The 15,365-nt window shown below is 38.5% G+C and overlaps 1 protein-coding gene across 6 annotated transcripts in view; it reads right to left on the bottom strand.

The window, feature by feature from the left end:
* Positions 1 to 15,365, bottom strand: part of MAP3K20 (mitogen-activated protein kinase kinase kinase 20) — a 140,429-nt gene that overhangs the window by 48,250 nt on the left and 76,814 nt on the right. For all 6 annotated transcript variants that reach the window (XM_059704056.1, XM_059704053.1, XM_059704052.1 and 3 more), the window contains 2 exons: positions 11,661 to 11,735; positions 6,948 to 7,054 (listed from right to left, as the gene is read on the bottom strand). In XM_059704056.1, the coding sequence (XP_059560039.1) occupies positions 6,948 to 7,054; positions 11,661 to 11,735 (182 nt within the window). The remainder of the gene's footprint in view (positions 1 to 6,947; positions 7,055 to 11,660; positions 11,736 to 15,365) is intronic.

Below are 15,365 nucleotides of genomic sequence, written 5' to 3' on the forward strand. Positions count from 1 at the left end.
AGAAGGCACACACAGAGAAGAAAGAGGCTGGAAAGAGGTGATGTGTAGAGCAGCTGTTGAGTGCTGCCAACCTCGTTTCCAGGTGCCATTAAGACAAACCTGCATGGCAGACTCAGGAATTCTGGCTGAGACCATGTCTGTGGAAAGTAGAAGCCCCCAGATCTAAGTTAATGAATATATGCGACCAAAATCTGCCTTTTATTTTATTTCTAGGGAAAATCAGAATAAGTGGACAGCTTACTCCAATGTCCTCATAGATGAGAACTAAACGAATGCAGACAAAACAATTATGGGCAAATCCCAACTCAGGGAACAGCTATTGAGATGGGTCTAGATTTGGGTCTGACTACTTCCTTGGTGCCATCTGAAAATTAAAAACCAATATAGTAAAGTCACACTATAGTCCCCAAGTATGCTATCAGACATAAATATTATACCCATTCATAAATAAAAGTTTGTTTTTATTTCTAAAATAGAAGACTGAGGAGGAAAATCAATGTGGTTCAACTTTTATAACAAAGAAAGAGCCATCTTCAGTCAATGAGAGGGAAAGAGAGTAAAACAGCCTGTGCCCCTTGCTGTCCTTGCTTTTGGTGATGCGTTGTTTTGCACCCAAATGCATCTCTTAATGCATTTATATAACTTTCCTGTTGTAAAAAATACGGTTTACATGTTTTAACTGATGAAAATTACAGCTTTACTCTTAAACAAAACCTAACGAAGGCTGACTGCCCCTACTGTGAATTTTCCATATGCTAAAAACAGGCGATGAAGTATAATTATCTTCTTTATTAGACAGAAACTTCCTTTGAAATAAAAGGTCAATGAGTAAAAAACAGCTTTATTGTATATATATTACATAAGTATATAATGTGTAGATTATATTTGTTCTTATGTATTAAATGATGTGTGCTAATACCCAAAGAGCAAAGATTACATTTCTTTGATCTTTGTTATTAAGAGGCCATGACCCAGGGAGAGTATTTGATCACAAGTCAGACCACAACCCAGAGTGCTTTGCCGACACAGAGATCCGAGTGCTCCCTTACACACCACCCGGCTCAGGGAGCACACACTCCCACAGGCCGCAGAGGCCCCACGGGGCAATGAAAACCGAGACAGGACGACATAGTTTCTGTTCCTATGCTCACTGCCACTACTGCTAGCAAGTCAACCGAGGAGAAACAAGCTGAAGGTGTGATGAGCAAGAGCCGCAGACAAGATTTCTTTCCTGTCATTCATTAGGTCAAAGGAAAGAACATAGTCAAGGTGGTTTTTAATAACCTCATTTTAAAAAGAATTCCAGCATAGTCATTTAACTTTCTAAAACTGGATAGGTCTTCCATCTGGTCTCTGGGTAGCGGAAGCTCAACCAGAAAACAAGCATTTGCCAGAAACACCAGAAAGGACTGGAGTCTGACTTCACTGTGACTCTGATTTTCAATACAGGCTTTGGACAACAGCCTCATGGTTTCAGACACCAGACCCAGTGGGGGCGGGAGGTGGGGGGGGAGAGAGGAGGGGTCTGATGTGTTGTCTTCTGAAACACCCAGATCAGTGGACGGCAAACTGCGGCTCGCAAGCCACATGCGGCTCTTCGGCCCCTTGAGTGTGGCTCTTCCACAAAATACCGACTGCTGCGCATGGGCCACGAAGTTTCGATCGCGCTGTACGTGCGCGCCCGCACGTGGTATTTTGTGGAAGAGCCACACTCAAGAGGCCAAAGAGCCGCATGTGGCTCGCGAGCCGCAGTTTGCTGATCACTGACCCAGATGATGCCAAAACATTTAATTCTTTTCACCACTTGGTATATTGAGTGAAATAGTTGTTTTACGTTATTCAAACCAATCATGCCCTGTCATATTTCTCTTCTCTAAAAAGGAGCCTGGTCAAGGGAACACTGCACGCTAGTAAGTGGATGGTGTGACAGTGGCCACCGTCCCAGAACAGTATTGCACGTGTGTGCTACTGCAGGCCTGGGGTCAGACCACCTGGGTGCCTCCACTGCGGTGGTTCTCAACCTTCTGGCCCTTTAAATACAGTTCCTCATGTTGTGACCCAACCATAACATTATTTTCGTTGTTACTTCATAACTGTAGCGTTGCTACTGTTATGACTCATAATGTAAATATCTGGTATGCAGGATGGTCTCAGGCAACCCCTGTGAAAGGGTCGTTCGACCGCCAAAGGGGTCGCGACCCACAGGTTGAGAACTGCTGCTCTACTGGATCCATCTTATACGACGTGATTTGGGCAGGTTACCCAAACTGTCCAGGCCTCGGTTTTTGCATCTGTGATGTCAGGGTTGCTATGTGGATTAAAAAAGATAATCTGAAAAAAGTATAACTATCTAGTAAGAATGTAATACATGACAGCTGTGCTTATTATTGTTATTCTACTTAATATATTACTCTCCATGTTTTTAACCAATGCCCAAGTTCAGATAAAACAGCTCTGCTGTGTCTCAGATAGCGGTTTAGTGGTCCAGGTAACGATCTATACTCTCTCAGCTCTCGGGATTAACTCATTCCTAAAAGATAGCCAATGAGGCAGCCCTCTAGGCAACTACTGTATTCACCTTTTACTAAAATACAATAATGTTTTACCAATTTTATTCCCCTCATCTTTTCATTTTGAAGCATTTAAAACATTAAATTTATTACTCAGCTAATCCAGGTTTATCATAGAAAACATTAAAGATAAACAAATAGAAAACATTCTTCCATAATCTTATTACCCAATGATAACAATGACCTTTTGATATTTTTTTCTATGTACACACAAATATACATATAAACATATGTTTATTTTACAAAAAATGGAATCACTCTAAACATACTGGATTGTAGCCTCTATTTTAAAATAATTTTATCAGATCTCTGTTACCATGAATTTCTCCATACTATTCTGTGAATGGAGATATTGTAACTTTTAAAAACCACAAATAAACAATAAAAGCAAAATGAATCTCCTTTTTATTGCACTTTATGCCATTTTCAGTTTTATGATTCTAAGGATAGAGGTGTCCTACATTCTTGCATAATCTTCTCATTCATTTTTTTTTAGGAATACCTTCTTTGGAAAGGTAGTATTTTTGTCACCAGCAATGCATGAGAAAATTCATAACATTGGGTATTTTCATGATATAAATTTTTGCTAATCTGAGAAGCGAATTATGTTCCCTTAGGTTTATTTACTTGACTGCTAAATGAGGTTGAATATATTTCATATGTTTCTTGGCCATTGGGTTTCTTTTTTGGGGGAACTGCCTTTTTGTGTCCTTTAGTATGATAGTAAATAGTATGATACTATTCTCAAAATAGTAATAATTATTTGTATACTTATACTTCATAGTTCAACACTGGGCATTCCATGTGCATTGGGACTGATCTGTTCATCACCAAACCCAATACCTAGAAGGGCACCTTGCCTCAGCCAAAGTTCAACAAATATTTGAGTGAATGCATGTAAGAACATATTTGTCATGGCAAACAAATTAACTTGCATATTTATATTCTCTTGTGCAATACCATACTGTCTTTTTATATTATTAGCACCATTGCATTCTCTTCTCCAAATAGTTATTGAGCAACTGCTATGGTCAAGGTACCTTTTAGATCAGCCGTGGGCAAACTACGGCCCGTGGGCCGGATCCGGCCCGTTTGAAATGAATAAAACTAAAAAAAAAAAGACCGTACCCTTTTATGTAATGATGTTTACTTTGAATTTATATGAGTTCACACAAACACTCCATCCATGCTTTTGTTCCGGCCCTCCGGTCCAGTTTAAGAACCCATTGTGGCCCTTGAGTCAAAAAGTTTGCCCACCCCTGTTCTAGATGCTGTAGGTACAGTGATAAACCTGATCCACTTTAGCCAGTGACACACACACACATTAAATAAACTGTAAATTACTTGTTAATTACAATAGCAGTCATGGGCTATGAAGGAGATGTTCTCTGAGCACAGAAAGTGGAGCCTCATGTGGTCTGGGGCCAGGAAATACTTCTTGAAAGTCATGTTATTTTAGCTGCTCTCTGTCATTAGAGTTGATGTTTTAAACAGGGATGAGCTTTATTTATTTTTATATTTTTAAGTTAAAAATTTTTAAAAATATTTTTATTGATTTCAGAGAGGAAGGGAGAGGGAGAGAAACATCAATGATGAGAGAGAATCATTGACCAGCTAGATTAGGTTGCACGCCCCCTACTGGGGATTGAGCCTGCAACCCGGCCATGTGCCCTGACTGGGAATCAAACCCTTACCTCTTAGTTCATAGGTCGATGCTCAACCACTGAGCCATACCAGCCGGGTTTAAGTTACATTTTTAATGAAGTACAATATACATACAGAAAAGTGTACATATCAGAAAAATACAACAAAATAAATTCTCACAAAGTGAACACACCTGTATAACCAGCACCCAGATGAAGAAATAGAATATCATCAGCTCTCAGAAGCTCTTTATGCCCCTGCCAGCCACCACCCACACCCTAAAGGTGACTTTACAACAGCCTATGGATAGACAGTATTTTCTGTAACCATTCCCTATTTTTCTAATGCTGGACCTTGAAGATGCCTTTTTATTTATTTAGTAGAGGCCCGAGGCATGAAATTCATGCAAGAGTAGGCCTTCCTTCCCCTGGCTGCCCTCACCGGCTTCCCTCTGGCACCTGGGACCTGGGCTTCCCTCACAACCCCAGCTTCATCTGGGAGGTCATCCAGAAGGACATCTGGTCTAATTAGCATATTATGCTTTTATTATTATAGATTATTTTTTAAAATATATTTTTATTGTTTTCAGAGAGGAAGGGGGGGGAGAGAGAGAGAGAGAGAGAGAGAGAGAGAGAGAGAGAGAGAGAGAGAAACATCAATGAATAATTGATTGGCTGCCTCCTGCATGCCCCCTACTGGGGATCGAGCCTGCAACCAGGCATGTGCTCTTGACCGGAATCAAACTCAGGACTCTTCAGTCCACAGGCCATGCTCCATCCATTGAGCCAAACTGGCTAGGGCTGAGATGCCTTTTTTTTAAAAAATGTTTTTATTGATTTTAGAGAGGAAGGGAGAGGGAGAGAGAGATAGAAACATCAATAATGAAAGAGAATCATCAACTGGCTGCTTCCTGCATGTCCCCTACAGGGGATCAAGCCCACAACCCCAGACGTGTTCACTGACTGGGAAGCGAACTGTGACATCCTGGTTCATGGGTCCACGCCCAACCACTGAGCCACACTAGTGTGGCTTGAAGATGCTTTTTATTTTTAACTGTAAAACCCTTTGGGCATATGTCTTTGTCCACATCTCTACTTCCTTAGAATAGATTCCTAGAGATGGAATTTCTCTGACAAATGGTATGAAAAATTTAAAGGTTCCTGATCCTAACTGATTTCTGGGAAGGCTGTATCAGTTTACAATCCTGCCAACCATGTGTGAGAGTGCCTGCCTCACAGTCCATATACGTGGAGGAATAGCAGTGCTTTTAATTAACCTTCGCCAGTTTGATAGGTAAAATATTATTATCTACTTGATATACTGTGAATGTTATAAACAGGGATGAATTTTAAACAACACAAACTATATTTTGCAAGATCTCTGAGGGAGGAAGAACCATGCACCTCCTGAAGGACTGAAAGCCAGAAATAAAGGACAGACCGACGCTCTTCAGATGAGGCTCTGGGGCCAGAGTAAAGTGAGTCTCATGAGTCTTACTAAGTATTTTGGCTTCTGTCCTAGAATACTGGGCACCCTTTTATATGGACTTACTATTTAGTATTTTGTGCTGAACTTTTATTGTAGGAAAAAAATATTAATTTTACATGTTTTGCTAATTATTTCAGCCCAGAACCAAATCCTTTGTGCCTAGACTAGAACGGACAGTATTCCTTTTGTGTCCCTAAATAAAAATTCATTTAACTCGCTGGCCTTTGATAAAGATTTCAAAAGAATAAAAATAAATAAAGTTATTGTAAAATACCAACCAAACAGCCCAAAAACATGTCTAGGAACAGAAAACAACTTCATCGTTTTCAAAACACATGCAGTATTCATTTGGCATCAGCAGGTGGCGCAAGGCATCTCATTACGGCCTGGGCTCTCAGGAGCAGAGAGGCAGTTACTTAAGTCTCTGCTGAGTCAGGGAGGAATGTCAGCTCCCAAACATGCTATTTATATTCGAGCATCATGTGACCTGGCTCAAATGTCTCACCCCAGGCTTACTTCTTCCACTCACACAATACCATTTTCTCATTACTGAACTTGTTTTACACTTGACACAATTTAATAGGATTTATAACATCTAAAGTTTTCTTTCAAAAGTGTTTTTATAGTCTCCCTACCTTCTCCATCAACATAGAGTGCTCTCTGCAAATTTCCAGGCAAACAGTATTTTTATTTCTCACTGGACAGAGGCCAAAGCTTCCAACACAGAGTGTACACAGAGAGATGGCAACTAACTGTCCTGTGTCTCAGAAGATGTGATTTCAATAGTCTTTCCACATACTCATACAACAAGCTCAGAGGGGAACTCTCATTTTTGCTTACATATGAAATGGAAGACTTATTAGATCTCCAGAAATTTTTAACACAAAAAGAAAACAAGCCTAGTCAGTGTGGCTCAAGTGATTGAGCATCAACCTATGAACCAGGAGGTCGCGGTTCGATTCTCGGCAGGGCACCTGTCCAGGTTGTGGGCTTGATTCCTAGTTTGGGGGGGGGGGGGTGCAGCAGGCAACAGAACAATGATTCTCTCTCATCATTGATGTTTCTATCTCTCTCTCCCTCTCTCTCTGAAATCAATAAAAATATTAAAAGCAAAATAAAAAGCCGCAATTTCTAAGCTATTCTTAGATATCAGGATTGTCATCTAGTTTTCTGGTTCTCTCCTTCATGTCAGTTAGTCCTGGTCCTTGAAGCCAGGGGAGGTGCCTGCTGAGCAGGCCTACCTACCTCCACTCCGCCTTGTTGTGCAGGAATGAGTTACACTGGTCGGGAAGGTTAGTGTCATTTGACATGGACTCCAGAATTGAAATGATTTGCTTGAAAGACGGCCGTTTCTGAAGAAGAAAAAATAAATAACCACTTGTTAGAAATTCAGATAGATCTTCAAGAGAAAATCTATAAGCACAATAAGAAGTTCAACTTATCATGACAAAATAAAATAGGATGTAAAGTCCTAATTTAGTCAGTTTACAACCACCAGACCACTCAGGTTTAGGGAACTGTTCCTTATTTTCAATCAATTATTCATAAGGATAGACTCGTGCCTTTTTTTTTTTTTTTAATCTGTGGCCTCCGTTTGGAATAATTTCAGTTTTTCTTCAGGTAAGGAAAGTACTAATTTCTCTCTTTGACCTGGGTATGATTAAGGACTCCTACTAGTAAAAGGCAAAAGTTAAATCCTTTAAAACTCTATGTGATAAAGCAAGCATGTAAACGTTAATAGTAGAGTCTAGGCTAGGGGATAGGTATAGCAGTATTCATTGTAAAATTCTTTCAACTTTTCTGGATGTTCGAAAATGTGTATAATAATTTTTTTGGAGAAAATATACTTATAAACTTATCAGAACCAACAAAACTTCCTAAACCACTTGCTCAGAAAATTTCCCCAATTTAAAAGCCATCATAACTTAATTGTTCTCAATATTTATTCCACATTGTAACTAACTTTGGTGCTGGAAAACACTAGGATACTGTTTAGCAGAAATTGAAAAGGGAGTGGTTAGGTGTATTTCTTTAGCTTACAGTAACTACAGTAGTCTATCTCTTTAGACTGGAGCCAAGGTTGAGAGAAAAGGTTAAACCAAAAATGGAGAAAGATAATAAAAGTATGATGCATATTCTCTCTTCATCATGCTTCATAATTATAGCATTTCTGAATAAATTACAGTTGCGGCAATTAAAACATGCATTTTAATTTAGGAGCACAAAAACAAGAAGGAACAATGTTGAGGTGCTTGCTCTCAGGACTTGAGTGCTTCCTACATTAAGAAAGGCAATTTTCCCGTTTCTCAGGAATATAAAATGGAGAGATTTATTCTGAATTCTTTTTTTTTCCCTGAGTTCTTTTAAGAGAGAGAGAGAAAGAGTGTGTGTGTGTGTGTGTGTGTGTGTGTGTGTGTGTGTGTGATTAAGAGAGGGCAAAAGTAGCAAAATGTCACTAATATATATCAAGCCTTCTAATAAGCAAAAAAGAAAAATGCTGTAAATAGGAAATTTGAAAAATATTGTCTTCTTTTGACTTTGTTCCCATTTTAATTTCTACCACTATGTGTAAGGTTACAAAATTTTAATTATTTGTATAGGAACAAATTATATAATAAATATAGGATTTTCATTTTGCATTAAAAAGGCAGAAGAACTAATGAAGTTTTAAATAGTATATTCCTACATAATCATTCTTGCATTAAGGTGAAAATCTTTTGTAACTGGATGACAAGTACCCCTAGGAAAAAAATCTTAATTTTATCCATAGAATATGCTCTCAAAGAGAAATTATCAAAGTGAACATTTAACCAAGCAACACCAATGCAGACTTTTGTGGTAATGATAGTTTATGAATCCTCTGACTGCAGAAGGCAAGATTTGGGCTAAGGTCTTAGGTAAGTTCCTCTGAAGGAACTTAATTTCCTTTCAGGAATTATGCAGCTTTCCTTACTTAAAAATCACAACGAGGCCCTTTATTAAGCATCTGCACACAGCATTTCTTTAGTTATCTTCCTTTCGTAGATAAGGAAAATCAGTCTCAGAGAATCAACCGCCCAGCATCACACAGGAAATAGGCCACAGCACCAGGGGCCTCGCAGGTAAGCCTGCAGAACGCTTTACCACATGCGGGTAAAACAGGACTTCCTTTCAAATTCAGGGCTTTAACTGTTACCTTTCTTCTTATTTGGAAATGTCACTTTAGAACTTGAACCAATACCTACCTACACTTCCTTCTTTTCTTCAATGAAATATTTTGAGCTCCGGGGGTAAGCCACTGGAATGACGGGGCATTAACCCACAACCAGCTTGCTCTGGTACACATTTCCTCCTCCTCATTGCAAAAGAACACATTTTTATAGCTGAATATTTTAATCTATGTGTTAATATTCTAAAGCCCGAGGACTGGAAAAAAATATTTTAACCGACTATTATATGTGCACAGGTCTGGCACCAACTTCTGGTTGAAATGCTATGTACTTCCAGCTGGAGAACTGAAACACGCCTGGGTTGGCTGCTTCAGTCAACCACAAATTGGGCATCTATTTACTCAACTTATGTAAGGTGCTATAAGGAAACACATATTAAAACTAGCTCTTTTCCTTTATATATCCTGCGATCAAGTTAGGAAGAAAAATATTTTTGAAAAATACAACAGTACAAGGTAAGGCACTAGCCCAGATTGTGGGTTGGGAAAAGAAACACTAATTATAGGCCAGAGTAAACAGAGTAACCAGGGAAGCTTGATGATGAAGTGATGAGGGGAGAAAAGACAAGAAGGGAGAGCATGTTTGGGAATAAAGGTGGGAGGCGTGTCTGGAGGAGCTCAGCGATGGAGCTGGGAAGGTGGGCTGCGGCTGGGCATATAATCGGGTCAAGAACAGGCACCATGTCTTAGTTTTATCAAAATAAAATGTCATGAATTTAGGAAATAAAAACCGATCAAACTTTCTTTATACTTCACATGGCTAGAACACAAGATTCCTTTGGTCCTAAGGAAGTTGAGCTTAGCACATCTTAAAGGCATCCAACTTCACGGCACCAACATGGGGACTAATGGTCTGTGCTGATAGGTGTTTATACTACCATTTCATTAATGCACCATAACTGTACACTCTCAGAATTTTAATTAAGGTAGTACAGAGTTTCTGATTAAGAAATTCACAACCTGCTTTGCATACTGAAATATAATTACAATTATAGAGATCTAGTTGCACTAATCTAATTCAATGCAAATAATTTCAGGTGAAATTTCTATTTAAATGTCAGAGAGGAAAATACTGACAGAATTACTGTATATGCCACAATGGATATATAACTGGGAGAAAGAGTATGAAAAGGGTAGTATGATACTATTTCAACGGTACAAAATAACTGTTCTACAGCAAGCTTGCAAGTAGTCACTTATAATTTCTACTGGATTAGTTACAAAGTGCAGGCCTTTATTTTAATGCTTAAAAATTAAGACAAAGGCAGTTTGATGAACAGGAGTAAAAGCAAAGGTGGAGGCTGTTGGTAATGAGAGGAAAGGCAAATGGTCAAGCGGGGAGGAGGGGAGAGCCGCAGCAAACCCTTCTAAGACAAAGCGCGGGCAGCCCAGCAGCAGCGGCAGGCAGGTCGAAGGGCCCTGCTGCACTGCTGGCTACGCTGCTGTGCCTGATGTTCAGCTGTTCTCACCTGATGGGGCGGAAAAATGTGCTGGGAAACTTCACATATGATTCACGGGAATCCTGAGTTATATACTAACACAATTCCCATCCTCACCAATTATTTATGAGTTATTCCCACTAGAGAAACATGTAGAACAGCCTATATGTTATCATTCATTCCTCTTGAGGGCCAGGCTGGAACTGGGTTTAAATTACGGAAGAAATTCGATTCTTAAGTTTTTATTTTTAGATCTCTATTTAAAAGGTCAGGTTGCAATAGATATATTTCCATGAATAACTGGACACATTGAAAATATAAAATTTCAGTTCCTTTCTTGAGTATAACTCTCTTACTATAGGCAATGTTTAATCTGTGAGACTCTTTATTTTTAACTTCTTATTATGGAAAATTCCGAACATACACAATGATAGAATAATATAATGAACCTCCATATACCTATCACTCAGCTTCAAAAATTATAGCTAATCTTATTTCATTTATACCATCAACCATTTCCTTTCACTTTATTTTGAAGCAAATCCAAGACTAGCCTATCATTTTATCTATAAATATTTCCGTATGTATGTGAGAGTCTTTTAAAATGATCTTTGTAGGGAAAGGAAATGGGCCATTCATGCTTAAATGTGATAACCACATGAAAGCCGAAGTTTGGAATTTCTCCAACTCCATTGTGATTGTCTAAAAAACATCACTGAAACTGGACAGGAAGTAGGTACCAAGGTTCTCTCCAAGGGCTACTTCTGGTCTTTGGTTAAAGGGCAATAGGGTGTAGTGGATAAGAGCAGGGACTCCTGTCAGACTGCCTGGGTTCATGTGCAGCCCCACCACGTATCAGCAGTGTGGCCTTGAGCTCATTACTCTACCTCTGTGTGCCTTGATTCTTCATCTATAAAATGAGGATAATGATGGTGCCTATTTTATAGAGCTATTGTGAGGAATGACTTAATATACATAAAGTATTTGGAACAGTGCCTGACATATAATAAGCACTGTGTGCTAGCCATCTTTAAAACATGAAGGTGCAATAGTTACCATTAAAGATGAAAAAGAAAGGAACAAATTTCTCTTTATTGAGTCAAGAATGTCAGAGTGCTGTAAGAAAGACCCATTTTATTGAGTTTCTAGGGGTCAAGATAAGCAGATGTGAACAAAAAGCCTTCACAGTTGATCTGGGGAACAGCAGCCCAGCTTTGCTTTGTAATAGATTTTATTACCCCTCGCCCCCAATTCAAAGCCAAACAAGTGAAATCCCAGAGTTCTGAACAGCAACAAAAAGCATATACATACCTTGGCATCGGCTTCCCAACACTGATGTAACAGTTCAGCAAAGCTTCTGGGGCAGCTGCTCGGAATGGTTAATCTCTGCCACAGAGAGGAAAAGCAAAATAAAACATAAGGATTTGCTCACTAAGGAAAGAAAATACTAACTGAAGGGTCATAAAAGAATTAAGAGCATGAACAAGGTATTGCATTTAAATCTTCCACTGATTAATATGTGACAGGTGAGAGTTTATGTTTATAGTCATAATACCTAATCTCTGAAGACACTTGTACTTTTCCTCTAAAAAATAATCGCAATGGATGGAGAATGAGGTTCAGCACAACAAAGGCTTTAAACAAAACATGAAGTCTAAAAGAAACTACAGAAGGAGAGGGGCAAGTCTGAACTTAAATACAAAATCTAAAACCACAAATCTATTACTGCACTTTTATAGGCAACTGTGAAATATGCAAACAGGCCGGGCAACTCGGAAACCAGTTCCGTTTTGGCAGTAGACGGACAACCGTGAAAACATCTTCACTACAGACAACCACAGAGCCGGTTTTAATGAAGCGCGCACTCTGCCATTGGTAAATAGGACGTTCTGAATGCATGGTTCATTACGGCTCCGTTTTACTCAAACTCATAAACGGTAAGGACCTGGCACAACAAAGATGACAATGTGAGGATCGGTGCCGTTCTAACATTCCACAGCGGTGGTTCTCACAGAACATATCATGCTCCTGGAGGCTGTGTAGAAATCCATGGGAGCATTTCTGTTTGTTTTAGAAACTGCTGGGTTGCCCCTGAAGCAGGTCAAGAATGCAAGCCATCCTTCAATATACAGGGAAGTTCTACTTGATTAAGAATCACTTATATTCCATCAAGCTTCAAATGCCCCATGTGCATTCATGTCAGGAAAACAAGCAAACAATGAGGTTTACAGTTGTCTGAGCCTAGAATCTAACCCTGACTTACAAATAAACACAAAGTATTTTTTGAATAGCTTTTAAGTGCACTGAATGTTCTAAGAACGCAATTACCAAATGAAACAAATCAAGGGCTGAGTGAGTTTTGCACTAACTAAAATTTTTGGAAAATGTCACAGACAACAGTGTTGCTCATGCATGGTACTGGAGTCATTAACCCAACTCTATCTGCATTTGTAGCTGTTGAAGTCTATTTAGCCATAGGTGCCAACACCTAAAATTGCTCCATGACCTCACTGTGGTCATGCCTGAACATTCACACATTGCAAGTGCAATACACATTCCATTAATTTCTTCTTTATATTCCATTAGAACATTATATTGACTTAAAATCTAATGTGTGTAGGTAGGTTGTATTACCTCTGAATTTCATTTAATGGAAGTAGAGGTGGGCGTTAACACACAGTTATAAAAAGAGCCCTGGGGGTGCTGGAGTTGAGAACTGCTGTACTAAGAAGTACTGGGGACATTTATTCCACAGTATTGTTCGACAAAGAAAGTTTTGCAAATAGGAAACTTAAAACTGAACTGAGTTGGTTGGATTGGGGAGAGGCTATGCGTAAATTAGAAAAATTGTTGCCTTGGCAAGAAAACAGACTATCTATATTTGGAATTACAGATAATCTTAAAATCAAAATAAAACAAAATAAAAAATAAAATTAAAAACCCTCTCTGAGTTGGAGGCTATGCTAAACATCTTTTAACTTCCAGCCTAGTGATTTCATAGACTAGCATACAATGTACTGGTAATAAACTGTAATGTGGACTGGGACCTTTTGATGAAGGTCAAAAGGAAAATCAGGTGTTTACTTTTCTTAAAAATAAGATGGTTGGGGTGGCAACTAATAAAACAGACAGTAATTGCAATTATGCAACTGAATGTGCCTCATGTGTAACGAAAAATAATTTTTCATAAAGGATAACATTTGCAATACAACTTTACCTCAACATTTTTTTTCTAAGAACTGAAATGTGAACAGAATGAATATGGATACTGATCATTTCTATTGTCTTTCCTTACTAACAAACTTTTTAGATGCCCTGTCTGGGATACTGTACAAGGAGACATAATTATTTTAAATGATCTGACAAGGTCACTTAAATCTAGATTCAGGCTTTTAAAAAATATGTGTTTTTATTTATTTCATAGAAGAGAGAGGAAGCGAGATAGAAACATCCATGAGAGAGAATCATTGATGGGCTGCCTCCTGCACGCCCCCTACTGGGGATTGAGCCTGCAACCTGGACATGTGCCCTGACTGGGAATTGAACCATGACTTCCTGGTTCACAGGTCAACACTCAACCACTGAGCCAAGCTGGCTGGGCCATATCTGTCACATTTAAGATATTTATTATTAATGCTGTCTTCTATAAGGGTTCGTTGCCTTCTATAAGGGTTCGTTGTTTGCTTTGTAAAGTTTAACAGTGCTTTATGTATCTGGTTTTAATAGGATTTAATATTAGGAAAAACTATTGTTTAAAGATTTTATTTCATTATTTAGGGTTTAGAAGCAAAGACCTTCAGATATAATTTTTAGACAGTACTGATCTTCCTATAGATGCAAAAAGCAACCTTAAATGGTGAAACTAAATAAGGTCTACAGTCTTGTAAAGAGAAATGTATCAATGTCCATTTCCAGGTTTTGAGATACTATACCTACGTGTCACCAGTGGGGGAAGCTAGGGGAAGAGTACCTAGAAATTCTTGATATTTTTCAACTTCCTGTGACTCTACCATTTCTTTAGAATAAAATGTTAATACGAAAAGATACCCTAATATTTGGATATAGGTACATTCTAGGGTGACTAGTTCACATTTTAAATATCTCCCTGGAAATTTAAACATACCATTCTTTATTTTCATGAGGCTTATTTTTAATAAAACACAGCTTTGTCTCCTCAACTCAATAACCCAAGACACCTTCTTCAATGGCAATGGAAACTACATTTATGCTTAATTCCATATTTTTGACAAATAAATATTGTGCACAGTAAGAACAGACAGATAAAGAAATATATTTGTAATGCCCAGTTTTCCTGAAGTTCATTAGAAAATTGAGAAAACTTATTTCACCATATGGGTTTTTTCAACTTACTATTACATGTGATAACTACAATACGGGAGGTATTTGAGCAGCATCCCTCAGTTATTAGCTGATCGTAAGATCACACCATGGATGAAACAGTAGTCTACTTTAGGGGGTTCCTGGGGAGAAGGGGCTGGCCTCCTTGTATACATGTTGAGGAGGTTCCGAAGGTTATGGATGATTCCCAACCCTCAAGTCAACTATCCAAAGGCACCTTCTAAATTCATTTTTCTCTCCAGCTTTAAAATTCCTTGATGGGCACTCCAATGTTTTGAAAGTACTTTAGATTTATACCTATAAGATGAAATGTTACTTAAAAGAGTAATTATTCTGTCCTTATACATATTTTGAGGGTCCGGTTAGCTTTAAAAAGAGTTTATCTTGAAACAAGGTAGAGAGGAAAAAATGACATTGAGTGCTCTGCTCCAAAGTCAACAGAAGGTCAATAATTTTCTTCATTCTCATTTGTAAACCCAGAACCAAATATCTAATCATCTCACTGGCAAAAGAAACAGAACAAGTGGGTTTTCATATCATGAAAATATCAGTTCTCCTGTATGCAAGGCCTGATTTAATTGCACACCAGGAATTACTCCCACATTTAATTAAAACAGAGCAGTTCCTGTGAAACAATGAGTAAGACACATTCTTGAA

Source organism: Myotis daubentonii, chromosome 7 (assembly GCF_963259705.1).
Source record: "Myotis daubentonii chromosome 7, mMyoDau2.1, whole genome shotgun sequence".
In the NCBI taxonomy this organism is placed as follows: domain Eukaryota; kingdom Metazoa; phylum Chordata; class Mammalia; order Chiroptera; family Vespertilionidae; genus Myotis; species Myotis daubentonii.